The sequence below is a fragment of the Python bivittatus genome, unplaced genomic scaffold, assembly GCF_059951505.1.
Source record: "Python bivittatus isolate LINGU-HERP-01145 unplaced genomic scaffold, Pbiv_v1 ctg000080_np1212, whole genome shotgun sequence".
Classification (NCBI taxonomy): Eukaryota; Metazoa; Chordata; class Lepidosauria; order Squamata; family Pythonidae; genus Python; species Python bivittatus.
The window spans coordinates 57,631,307-57,645,415 of NW_028277035.1; the positions used below are offsets into that span (position 1 = coordinate 57,631,307).

The following is a 14,109-nucleotide window of genomic DNA, read 5'->3' on the forward strand; positions in this document are numbered from 1 at the left end:
CTCTCCCGCGCGCGCTTTCTTTTCGGCAGCTGCATCTCGCCTCGAGGCGCCGGCGGGGAGGAAGGCAGCGCTGCGCCTCGCCAAAGCGCTGCTCAGGGGGGCTTGCGGCAATCGCCGCCCCAGCCTCCACCCCGACGCCGGCACCCCCACAACAAGCGACGCGGGAGCGCTTTCCAGCCTGGGACCGGTGGAAGGGGGCGCGCGACCCGGCCAGGAGGAACGCGCCCGACCAACCCAGGGACCAGGTGCAGCCACGGCGGCAGAGGGTTGTGGCCGGGAGGGGCGCAGCCTCAGGTTTCTTCTCCTTCCCCCTCCGATTCCTAACGCACCATCAAGAGCAAACAACTCTCTCGGCCTCGCTAAAGGTCGGGCATTGTGGGTAAAAAAGAGGGGCTGAGCTCCAGTTCCGGGAGGGAAGGGGGGTCCAACCTGTCTGAACGCTCTCTATAAACGGAGGCTTTGCCTCATCCCTTCCGAGCCAAGAAACCACGTGTTTGTTTATGTATGTCTGCACAGGACTGGGAAAACAAGTCTGGTGTGATAAATCTGTTTAGTCTTTAAGGTACCACAACACAAAGTTACCTTTTTGAAGAACCCGGGGAAGAAATTTCTGACATGCCCAATTTAATATCCTTGTCTTCAGGAAAGGAAAAACCATACAGAAGTTGGTGGAAAGTCAGGAAGCCTTACCACGTGTTTCTTGATAGGCCAACTATATCGTGCAATTGGGTTTTACTACTATTTTCATTGTTTTAATCACTTGTACTTGGCTGTGATGGTAGTGTTTTAGCTTTAATTGGGAGGACATTAAATAAATAAATTTCCTTAATTTTTCTACTTGCATCTTAGCCTGATACAGAATCTGCCCCAGCAGCTGTGCTGAAAGGAGAAAATGTTTCTAAACTAACTGATATTGTGCAACCTTCAAAACGTATACAGATAGACCTCACTTAACAACAGTAAGCACAATGTCACATGACCACGCCACTTAGCAACAGTGGTTCTGGTTGCCATCATTAAACGAATCCCATTCTGTTAAGTGTGACATCACATGGTCACCATTTGTGACTTCAGAAGCTGGCAGTGAAGGTTGCAAATGGTGATCACATGACCGCAGGACGCTGCAACATCAAAATTGCTAGCAGGTCGCCAAGTGCCTGGATCATGATCACATGACCGCAGGGATGCTGTGATGGCCGCAACTACAAGGACCGGCCATCAGTACCACTTGTTCAGCACCATCATAAGTTTGAATGGTCACTGAACAAGTAGTTGTTAAGTGAGAACTACCTGTACCTTCATTATGGCATAAACTTGTGCGGATCTAATTCTTTTATAAGAGAGACATACTTTCACTGATAGAATCTGCTAGTAATCTCAAAGTGGGATTACTGCAGTAAGCACTTTGTATGGCAGCCCTCAAAGAACTAAAGATGCCCAGAGTCACTCCCTCGTGAGATGGGCAGTATCTAAATTTGAAATACAAATAAAATAAAATAAAAAATAAAAAAAATAAATGCAATGGCATGAGCAACAAGTGGCATTTCATCCCCATATTGAAATTATGTTAGCTGCCAAAGGCTTTCTGAGCCCAATCCAGTTACATAAATAATGGTGGAATGGAAAAAATTCAGGAACCTGAGGAGCTAATGGAGTCGGCCTCTTAGCTCGACTAATAGAGTGATCCTACAGGCGTGACAAACCTATTATAACATTTTGCAAAGTGATGATGACTACAGGGAAAAGTAGGATTTTAACTGCCAGAATTCCCTGTCAGCATCTAGAAGACTTGTGTTGGGGAACACAACTGTAGTTTCTCTGGCTGCCCTCAAGAAAGAACGTGAAGTTCAGATAAAAAGTTAATTCATAAGAGGAATTAACAAATACAGTAGTAAACTATGTCAGCATATTCTATTTTCATGTTCCTGTTTGCTGCTAGTAAATACATGTCTGCATTATGAATCTTCCTTCACTTCTACTTCATCATTGTAATCATCCAGATGGTGCTGATATCCAAAACAATGACTTCAACAGTTACTTTTATTTCATTTATTCCTTTGCTACACTGTTCTGGTTGGGATAAAGATCGTTTTGTAATCCATTTCTCCACCTTGTAGATTGAGAGTATAGGAATCTTCTTACAACCTTTTATTGTCCTTTGGATAAACTTCACTAAACTGAGGAAGACTTCCTTCTGAACATATCTAGGGCTATTTTTGAGGAGGAATTCACAGTTTAATTGCTAATTAAAACTTTATTCCATTTGAGTAACTAGTTAATGCATTTTTATATGCAACAAAGATATAATAAACAAAGAGAGAGAGAGACTAGTGTGGAGACACTATATTCAAGATCAAAGTAATCCACAAGTCAAGCTCAACTGATGTTGAGTTTGTGGATATGTTCATTAGTTTTCTTTGCAAGAATATAGAAATTATTTACCATTCTCTTCTAAGATTTTTTTTTTAATTATTTCCCAGTCTAACCTACAGCCTAGGATTTCCTAATAGTTCTATTAAGTCTTTACCAGTTTACATGCTGCTTAGTTTTTCAAGATCAACCAGGATTAGCTTGGTCTTGCCACCCAGCTGGGTTATGGGAATTAATTACACATTGTTCCTTAAACATAGTACATTTTCCAAACTTTATTTTCCCTGTAAATCAAATAATGGCAAATGCCACTTTGGACCATGAAATGCAGAGTCATGAGTAAGTTACAGCACAAGCCTCTTTATGTGATCAAAAGTTACATGGCCATATGGTCATGTCCCTTCCCATTAATAGTTTAGGGAGAAATTCTAAAGATGCAACATGTCACACTCACTTAGGCTTTCTCTGTAATTGAAAGTCCAGTGTCAATCAAGCTAAATCAATTTTCCCCAGGCTGGCACCTCCAAATGTATGCAGTTCCCAATCTCGCAATTATTCCCATATCATAGTTTTATCACATCTGGAGAGTGCTAGATCATGGAAGTCTGGTCTGAATTGCACACTTTTCAATTATATCTGTAGAACAAACCTACATATATTTGTTCACGAATAAATAGAAATGGCAATTTTAATGTAGCTTTTATTTTTCAAACAAGCTTTTTGTATTCTGGCCCAAAGCTATAATGTAAGATTTATTTAATACTACAAGGCAATTGTCCCAAAGGGAATATGGAAGTTCAGATCATATCTGATTTATATACTGTAATCAATCATCCTGGCTGACAATAATGCATTAACTTTTATCCACAAGGAAAGTATTTTCTGCCCAGTACTAGTGCTATGCTCTTCACATTTTTAAAAACTTCCGAAATATATCCATGAAAGATATATTTGTATATAAACTGATTTTTAATAAGCCCTGAGACTATAAACCACAACATTTAAAAGTAAATTCTTTCTCTTGATGCAACATTTCATATGAGAAATATGGATTTCATTCTCTGCTGAATGAGAGAATCCTCAGTGTCATTTTAATATGATTTTGCCATTATATGATACACTGTTGAATGTGCAAAATCATTTCTTTATGCAAAGGCTTTCTATTTATAAAGAGAAAGGTGTATACATTTGAACTTATTTTCTTTGCTACGAACTTTCACATGAAGGATTCCAAATATTTTTCCTGAAGTATTTATTTACTTTGCTACTGTAGTTCTTTAAGCAGAGCTTTTACTACATGTAAAATCAAAATTACAGGAATTTTTTCATTATTTCCCATAAAAAGGAAATCCAGTTTCAATCTCTTGGGTGTTATTTTGGATGCAAAAAAATTGAAACCAACGCTGAGAAGTAGATTTCAGTGAAAATTGTAGAATCTACTTCAGGAGACAGTAGCCACATTTTAGTGACTGCCTCCTTTAGCGACCATTTGACAGTGATGAAAAAGTAACTTTGCCACCAATCCTCACATCTATGACCTTCACAGATCTGTAAAACAAAGGAAAGCTGAAGTAAAATTGTAAAATCATGTTTCACTTAGCAACTGCTTCGCCTAATGACCAAGTTGCCAATCCCAATTGTGATCGCTAAACGAGGAGTACATGTACTACAGATGGTGGCTTACTTTCTTTCTAGGCCAGCAGCAGATAAATACAGACCACTTGGATTAAGCAATGCACATAGACGTGCACCTACCCACTACAAATACGCTCTTCATCATTTTAAGCCATTTCAATGTTGACTCACTCACTTTCATCCTACATATCAAGTACCTGTCTTGGAATTACTTGTGCAAGAGCTGCAAATTTACATGAGAATTATAGCTGGGGTACTAGGCTGCATCTGAATAAATACCTTGTAACTCAACCATAATGAGAAACAGCTATTGAACAGCCTCTCTTGCAATCAGGAAATGTTGCATAGGATCAGAAGCTGAAAAAAGCATGACAGCAGACGACTCCTCTAGGAGCAGAACTGAGGAGGCCCCTATGTGCATGGATGTGCTACTTGTAGGGCAAAAGTCTTGAATATTTTGGAATTTAACCTTTCATATAAGAGGCAGCCATGGAGTCACCTGTACATGTCCCAAGGGCAAATTACCTATGGCAACCAATAGACTATGATCCAATTATCTGAACATTAACAGAAAGGTGAAAATGATGTACGAGCATGAACATGTATGTATTTAGAAGCGTCAGTGACTGATTAAATTTATTTTGCAGTTATATGTCAAGCATATCACCAAACAAGTTCACAGTGAATTACTAAGTAAAGCAACAACTGTATTACCTATTTGAATTTGTATTGCATGTCTACTTCATGGGTAAATGTTTATGATATGCATTTGATTAAAGCCAGAACTTGACCTAGTGGTGTTAATATTTGAACACCGTATCTGGCATCTGCATACTTTAATGCTTTATGTCTTGACCTTTTTGGATAACCAATCATTTCTTGAGAGGCACTATTATGGAATGATCACAGCTGCTATTCTTCCATTATATTTTTACCTACCTGATTTTGTGTGTTCAGTGTATTTATACTTACACAGAATCCCAACAACAGCCCTGTGGTATTTCGACAAGTAGCAGAATGAAGTAGCAAGCAATAACAATCAAGATAAAGGAGGTGAGTTTATATTTTATGAATATAAAAACAAAGTTTTATTTGAAACACTAGGTAACAGTGTTTCGACATTAGGTAAACATCTTGATCTGCAGAACTCAAATGTCAAGACATTTTCATTTTGTTTTTTATGAACCTGGTTTCATTTCACTTTTCATTTGATTTTGTTCCATTTTGCCTTGTATTAATTTAGTTACGCAATCAATAATACCATTAACAGCACCTTGTGTCAAAAATTAGTCTTTTGCCACAGATTATTCTAATAGTGATGATCAAGGAAAACTGCTGAAACTCTTTCTCTGTATGCATCTAATCAGAAAGGTAAATGTACACAGTCCTTTATCTAGACTTCTCTGTGATGCTAGAGGTTCAGAGCAACATTTGAGTCTCACAGCAATCCCATGAGATAAATTACTCTGCAAGAAAACAGCAAGTTAAAAGTGACATGGGAGTCTTGAATGTGGGTTTCTGAGATCTAAATTCAGCAATGTTTTAGGCACAATACCACATCCTGATGTCATGTAAACATTGCTACCTATATGTACTGCAAAACTTAACATTGATATTCTTTCCCTCCCTTCCCCATCAGGAGGTCCAAGATCCTAGGAAAATAAAATTTTGCAATCATGTGTTCCAGTATCCTGAAACTGTATCTCTAGAGTTTCTAGACTGGAACCAGAGTTTTGTGTAAATTCTATCTGGACAAAACCTGAAGTAGCTTGGTATTAATTTGCCTTGGGCAATGAATTTCTTTGAATTTCTCTGCCTTGCCTCCACTGAAAGTGCATTTTCTTAGTATGTAATTCCTATTTGTCATGAAGATCTGTTTTGCTTTTCATTTGTTCTGTTGTTCACTGCATTTATGGAATCAGCTTGTCCGTTGTTTACACTGCTCTATGTGTATGTATGGAGAGGAAAAGTGAATCATTGTGTACATGGAACCTTTCTTATCTTCTACTCCTGCCCTCCCCCATCAAAACAAATATTTAGCCATCTGCTACAGCCACCTCTGTTGCTCCTGGTGTTCCAACCAATGTTTTTTTTCAGGGTCAAAGATAGGTGGTCTAACAGATATAATTTGGTTCAGAGAGATGGCCCATATGAGTAATAGCTGGTGGTGCTTTCCAGCTGAACTAGTGAGATCAAGAGGAAAGAAATCCAGATGGGGTCTCATTATCTTTAGCACTATCCACAGCAACAGATCCGGCTTTGAGTTGTTATAAATTTATATCCTAAGCCTCTTCTTTTGTTACTGAAAAGAGTGTAGCAATTTTAACAAATAACTTAGAGAGGGTCTCTAGTTGTTGTACTGAATTAAAAGCTAAAACAAAAAAAAATCAATTTATAGCTGTTGTCATGGTTTTAACATCATTTTCTCAGATGTTTTGAATTCCAAGTCTAGTATACTTAGCTGTTCTTGGGAGCAGTTATGAATGTGTGATGCCTGGAGGCATAAAATTAAATATCTCACTTTTATTGTTAATACTGAGCCACATAAAAAGGATTTGTAGAATTCACTGAAAGTAAGGGTTACTTACATGTAACTGCTGTTGTTTAAATGGTCATCTAAGAATGCACACATTTATGTACCTGCATAGAACCTTGTTTGGAATCTTCTAGATTACAGAATTGTTCAGTAGGAGCCCTGCATTCTGTGTGTACCACACTGTTAAGTACAGCTCCCACAACACAACTTTGGTACTATGAACTCTTTTACGTTCATAAAACCGGCCCAGTGGATCCAAAGGAAAAGTGAGGCTAACTAAGATCGAATGGGTGGGAGAGCAGGTTCTGTGAGGTCTGGATAGAAGACTTGTCCCTTATGGATAAACAAGTTAGGCCAGTCCAGTAGGCAGACATACTTCCAATGGACCAAGCAATGTAGCAAACCCCAGCTGCCAAAATACACTGGCATGATAAGAATACACTTGGTGGAATCCCTGCCAAGCTTTACCAGGACTCTGGTAAAAGATGGAAATAAGGAAAGCAGAGATCCATGCCAAGAAAAATAGGAAGAGATAATTAAATTAGGGGAACAGGATCTATCTCCATCCACTGTAAATTGTCAGATATTGCTGGTGGCCAGGTGGCCCAAGCAGACCAATCTCAGAACTTCTCCAATAGGTTTTGATGAAGACCATAGCCAGCAGATGTAGTTTGCATTCATGAGTGGCTGACCTAGTGGAGTTGAGCTGGGTGATGAGGATATTACCAGGCTTGAAGACACCCCCCCCCCCCGCAAAATGGAGTGACAGAGACACCAATGCCAAATCTGTAATGTGAGATGTAGAAGAGGGATGGAAATTAGGCCACAAAGTTTATGTAGCACACTATTATGGAATGGCTTTGTAGGGCCTGGACAGTTTGGCCACAAAGACAGCCTTCAGAGGCTTGGAATAGCTTCCGAACTGTGAGGACTTTGAGTTCATCCCTGGACTATGAAGTGGTAAGTCCTCCAGTGGCAGGACAAGTAGTAATGGAACTGCAAGGAACAGGATACAGCAAGGAATTCAAGACTGCTGGAGCCAAAATCAGGAGACAACAGGGCTATCCCCATTTTCCTTTTTGCCCTGAGTGGAATCAGGAAGGGTTGGCCTCTCAGAAGGCTTTGAACCCACAACGGGCAAATTTCCTCATGTTTATTATGCTTGGGAATTCTGTGTAGGAGATTGACAATTTGATCTCTCAAAGAGGCATGGGAAAAGACAAGACAGAAAATTTGGATGAAGTTTTTTTTAAAAAACCATTGAATAAAATTATCTAAAAAAAATGAAGATTGTAGGGTTTTAACAACTTCAGTTGCTGTCATCTCTGAGTTTGCCTCCAAAGAGTAATTCACAATACAGTGATGCCATTTGAAAATAGATATATGTTCCATGATTTGTATATGTAAGGCTGCAACTCTAGTCCTGGAGCCACAAAACTGGTGTAATATTCGTTGTTAGAAACATTTTCTTAAGACTCATGTTGAATAAGATTTCTCATCTTTTAAGAAAAAGTTATTACCAGATTACTAAAGAAGTGCTCAATTAAATGTCCTATTTAAGAAAAAGAATGAACTAAAAATTATTTTAGAAAACTTTAAAAGCACATGAAAAGATCTATAGGTGAAGAGCCAAATCCTCTTAGAAGAAATTGGATCTTTGTTGTGCCTAAGCTGCTAATGTACTACTGTTGGATGGAGGCTCTTATTATACTACTACATGCTGCACTACCATCTAGTGGCCACTTTAAAAGTATTTCCCAATCTCATTTAATTCTTTACATTTTTATCTGAGTTAACTTCTTGAGTCGGTTTTTTTTTTTTTTAAATAAATCTATGTGTGGGAAAAGACATCATAATGTGTTTGCCATGTTTTCTGTCATCTTCTTGTACTACAGGTGGTAGGTTTTCTGATTACTGAGAGGCTGTGGAGCAAACCTATAGTCCATTCAGATCTTAAAGGATGGTTATCATCTCCTTGCACTAAGAACACTTCATTCCACGCACTGTCTGCTTCTACTGGAACCTTGCTAGGATTCTGGCTCCTGCAAGGCTGCTTTCTGCCTTTACTCCTTGGTCTTTTCAAGCAACAGCTCAAATTCTAGGGATAATTGTATATTCCCCTTCCAAAACTATACTAAGCTACTCCCAAAGTTTCATTGTAAATGCTTCAGTATGGCAGCAGGTTGATCTCTATGATCAAATCTGTTTTGCAAGTGAGAAAGTTCGCGTGTGTGTTTCTGAAATATCCATATATAATTACTGATTCACGTCCTGAATTTTATTTAGAACATGGCTATATCAGCCAAGAAAACAACAAATGGATCATCAAACAAAACAATCCAGAGTTCTCACTTGAGGCACAAAAGACGATGCTCAAATTATCCTATTTGGACACATTAGACAAAGACCTAGCTTTCTGGAGAAGGCTCCAATGCTGGGAAAAGTGGAAGGAATGAGAAGAAGAAGGTGACCAACAGTAAGGTGGATGGATTCAAGTTACAGTGGTGATGGTTACACTATTGGAAGACCTGAAAAGCAAGGTTAGGGACAGAATGTCATGGAGAAAATCTTATCTGTGTGATCACTAAGAAACAATGACTTGATGCCACATAATCAATGGCTATGTACCATCTCCATAATCAGGAACAGCATGTTTGTGAGTGCCAGTTCCTAAGAAGAGCAGCGGAGAAATTCCTGTTGTCCTTATATCATGCTTACAAGGTTCCCATGGATCTGTGGCCAGCCTTTATGGGAAAAGTGTGTTCCCCACTAAGTACCTCCACCCCCCCACCCCCCACTGCATTAGCACATTGCACTAAGCCATAACGTAGTTGCCTAGTTTTGGCATAAAGAACCCAGCAACTGTGGTTTGAAAACCATAGTTTATAGCTTAGGTTATGCATGAAACTGAATCATAGTTTAGTGCGGTATGTGGACCTGACTAGATCAAGATTTAGTCATACTTTCAGTAGACTCATTTACATTATATTGAGTTTACTTAATTTACACTAAATAGAATTAAATATGGATCCACACCAGGGTTCCTATTGAGATCAACTCTCTCTTGTTAGCATTCCAGCTATGATTAGAAACAGGAGGGACAGAATCTCCTTTCAGAACTTAACTGCTTTATAACAGCCGAACCTGGTGTATATACTGTATTATATATACTTCAAAAATGGGGCCACCAAGAAACTAGGTATAAAAGGTTCTGCCGTGGTATCCACCCTCTGGAATATCATCCCTCCAGAGATCAGATTGGCCTTGAAGACTTAGCTCTGTGCTCAAGCCTATGTAATGGAGCCTGTTTTTTGTTTGTGATTGTATGAAGTTTTAAAGTTTTTTTTCCTTGGCTGTCATACATTTTTATGTGACACTTGGTATGTGATTTTATTAATTGTAATTTTGTTAGTGCCCCAAAGTCATGTATTTGAGATGGTGTCCATATCAATCAAATCAATAAATAAAAATATTATAATGCTTGTTCAGAGAGCAAACTTAGAGAGAGAGACAATTTATATTTGCTTTATATATTAGTCTTATTTCTCCTATTTCAAAAACATTGGAAACATATTAAGATTTTTTACTGAATTTTGCATCTCCCAAAATTCACACTGAATATCAAACTTCTGCTTATGGGCCATTTTGGAGCCAGTGTATTATAGTGGTTAAAAAGGTTAGACAGCCTGGGGAGACTCTATTTCAAGTGCTCACATGACCAAAGAGCTCACAAGATGATTTTGTGCAGGTTAATATTAGAAGACTATCATGTCTTCCCTATTTTCCTCTTCTTTAAGCTAAATGTTATATTATAAACTAGTTAGATTATCCACTTCTTTGAATTTAAAATAATGATGTAACACTAGCTCTGGGATTTTTCACAGATTATAGCAACAACAAATCTAGATCTCAAGCAGCACTTAAAACAGAAACTCAGATAATTTCACATCTAATATACGTGAATTACACATTTTCAATGGGTTTCTGCTACATTTGGGAGTTAAAGTTTTAAGAAAATCACTGAAAGAATCCTGAATGTACATTTAAAAACATAGAACACAAGTTCAGCTAAACAACTTCTAAAATGTTATTGATTTCAGTAAAAGATTTACTGTCAGATATCTCCATCTGTATCTTTCCTGTAACATATATAGATTCTTGTAACATAAAGAACTGAACATACTTTGTAAACTAGCATGTTCTTCAACAAAGTGGTGTAATTCAAAAAACAGAATAGTCAGAATTTCTTCCTTCTCCTTTATTGATACTGCCAATGTGACTACCTTTACGCAGATAAATTGCTTTCCTACACAACATACACTCTTCTTTTGGAATTAACATTGCCCTCTACACCTCTTAAAATTATCAAAATGACACCAGAGTTGTTCCTTACTTAGTTTCCATGTTTTAAGCATTTACATTAAATTCTTTGCTCCAGGTCTGTGTAAAGGTTACTTGGCAAGAGTTCATGCATATGACAATAAAATGGAGACCAATCCACCACTAAAAGGAAATGCACATAAAAACATAATACAGTACTTTGACATTCAAATAAATACCCACATAGAGATGTAATTTTAAATGTAATCATACCACTTATAAGTCAATACTGTAACCAAAAAGATGAAAACGTAAGTCCCCACCTTCTAGAACATTTTTTCAGCAAACAGAAAGCTTTTTCCCATGACATGATTATGATTTCTATTCTTTTAAAATTATTTTACACAAAGAGAAAAATGATTTCTCCTCCTTGCAAAAGTACCAAATTTTAATGATTAAGTTAGCCTCAACAAATAGCACCGCAGGGACAACTTGTTGATGCACTTCTCTGTTTCTGTTTCCTGAAATCACAATTTTGATTAGATAAAACATGCAAGAGAAAAAATATTAAATGTCTTGCTTTTCTTCTTCACATTTGCAAACAATACTATGGTTAACTGGATCCATCACCACACAAAGCTACCAGAACCCCCAAAACATCCTCTGAACTGCAACCACAAATGGATTAATACACCTTGCTTCTTTTGTTCAATAATATCGCTTTTGGTTTGCAAAGTATATTTGTGTTTTGTTTACCATTTTTTTTCTCTATACCCCTGAATTTGCATGATTTAGTATCATTGACTAACAGAATTTTTTACAATTTGCGCATATATATAGTAGATCTACTCTACAGTAGATCTACTCATTAAAAATGTGCGAAGGGGAGGTTACATTGCCCTTATTGCTCCACTTGGTAACTAGCTTTCAAAATCATGGTTCTTTATTTTGTGGACGGACTAAGCTAGCTTAGGAATCTCCCTTGAAAATTATGAAAGGCACTACTGGCAATCATTAAATGAAAAAAGGCGCTGAAATAGAACACCCTAGCAGTCAGAACTTTAGATTTTATCTTTCTAAAATGTAACACAATTTGGCACAATAAAACAAAGTAGTAACAAAAACAATTCCAATTTGGAATTTAAGTGATACAGTTGTATAAAATTCTGTTAACCAATCATACACCATAAGATTTTCCTAAAACCCAGACATTCTGGAATTAATAGGTAACACTAATATTTATTTTCAAGTGCCTATAACTGTTTTCACCAGAGCAAAGTCAAGTTTTCTTCTTGTTACATTGAACTATTCCTAAGAATAATAATACAATATGAAAAAACCCCAGAATTTGAATACCCTGGATTTCTTAATTAACATGGCAGTTAAAAATCAGTAACTGAAAACATATAAAGCTTAATATTTTATAATTAAAAAAAAAGAAAAAATGCTGATACACAGCACATAGTTTAGCAGAAGTCCTAGTTTGTGTTGAAGCTCCTTTCTAAACAAAACAATATACTATAAAACTCTGCCACAAATGGATGGGAAAAGATTAAGCACAAGCTCCAAAGAGACAGACTATTAGCATAAGTCACTGGATTTTTTTCCCATTAATATAAACTCTTCTACAAAAAAAGAATAAAAAGATATTAAAGTAAATATCAAAATAGTAAAAGTGCACATGTTTAAACAATCAACTGCTTTTTTTAAAAAAGAAAACTCTATAATGAAATTAAAAAAACAATTTGAATATTTCTTATAAGCCATAATAAGCTACCATGGCAATTATTACATTATGAAGTATGTTTCTTCAGCATTTGTAAGTTTTCTTCCTGCAGCAGCACTTAAAAGATAAAGCTTTATTTCTGTTTGTTTCCAGACATAACATGCCAAAAAAGAAAAAAGACTAAACAAGAACACAGGTTGCTTATTGAAAAGAACATGGTTTGGGTGTGGGGGAGGGAGATTCATTAAGAGTGGTTTCCATTCTTTGTGCAACAGGCAACCATCACTTCTAAGCATAACGACACAGGCTAAGATATGAAGTTGTATTGTTGCACTGGCCTTCTCCAGGAACTACTCTACAGCTGAAAGGTGGAAAGTAAAAAAAAAAAAAAAAAAAGAAAGAAAAAAGCAAAAACATTAGAAATTTTTTTAAAGGTTCACTGTTCAGTTTAAAAAAGGAAAACACATAAAGATACACGCAAGGATGTGCTGCAGGACATCTATAACACATTAATTAGTTGAGATGCATCTGTTAGTCTTTTAAGGAAAACAGCCAATGTAGTTCATGGGTGCTGTTTCAAACACCCAAGTTAATATTTTAATGCGTCACCTGTTAGCCAAAGCTGTGCAGGAAGAAAAGTTTCTTACAACTCCTGAAGCCAAGCTGCTCAAGCTTAAATAAACAATGGCAAATTCACAAGCGGATTGATCAGTGAAGCTGCTGCCTCTTCAAAAACATGCAGGTGAGTCAGTATATCATGCCAGCCAATACAGGGAGCAGTAAAATCACTCAGAAGAGAAGTCCCACTTGCAGAGGTAGGTGATGGCTTAGTAAGTTTTCCACGTTGTATTCCAACCCAATGAAAGCAAAAGGAAACATTGGATGTATCAAGTTAATTTTGAAAAACTAATAACCAAGTAAGTCCAAGCCCCTCTCCAAGTTTACACATATCAGCAAATCACAGCTGGTTTTTTCCCCCCCAAGTCTCTGTTTCTAAAAATTGGACACATACAACTAACACATGTAAGGATGCAGCTGGGCTGCTATCCTCTAAGCAGTTATTGTGAGTGCTGAAGACGTAAGATGGTTCAAGGGCTCAGAAGACTGAAGATAAAAAAAAAAAATAGCAGTGACAACAATGGAAACATTAGCGAGCCTACTGAAAATTATAAATACGTTACACTAAACCATGCAACCTGATCCACTGTTGCAATTCAAGAACCCTTAAATCTCCCAATTTAATGTCAGTTACCCTGACATTTTACCAATGCAATCGATTTCTTTAAATTTCCTCCTCTTGTTCCCCTGGGTGAGCACTCCTGGAGAAGCTCCCTCTCAACCTGGAAGCAAAAATGGTTGCTGCTTCTAATGGAGCAAAACAGCTTTGCGGTTACCAATGAAGGGCTGTTCCCAAGGCATTTTGCAAGAGGGGGAGCAGGGCTTAAAAGGCCTTCTGGATTACTGAGCATTAAAGGAGAAAAGCAAGGTGGGCCACTGTTAAAAGATGTTCTAAAAACAGCAA

General features: G+C 37.4%; 1 protein-coding gene across 1 annotated transcript in view; it reads right to left on the bottom strand.

Annotated features, from left to right (window-relative positions):
- Positions 1–10,778: 10,778 nt before the first annotated feature.
- BICD2 (BICD cargo adaptor 2) overlaps positions 10,779–14,109 on the bottom strand; it is an 89,895-nt gene continuing 86,564 nt past the window's right edge. The window contains exon 8 of the mRNA XM_088134179.1: positions 10,779–12,948. Within this exon, the coding sequence (XP_087990305.1) occupies positions 12,943–12,948 (6 nt within the window). The 3' untranslated portion in view covers positions 10,779–12,942. The remainder of the gene's footprint in view (positions 12,949–14,109) is intronic.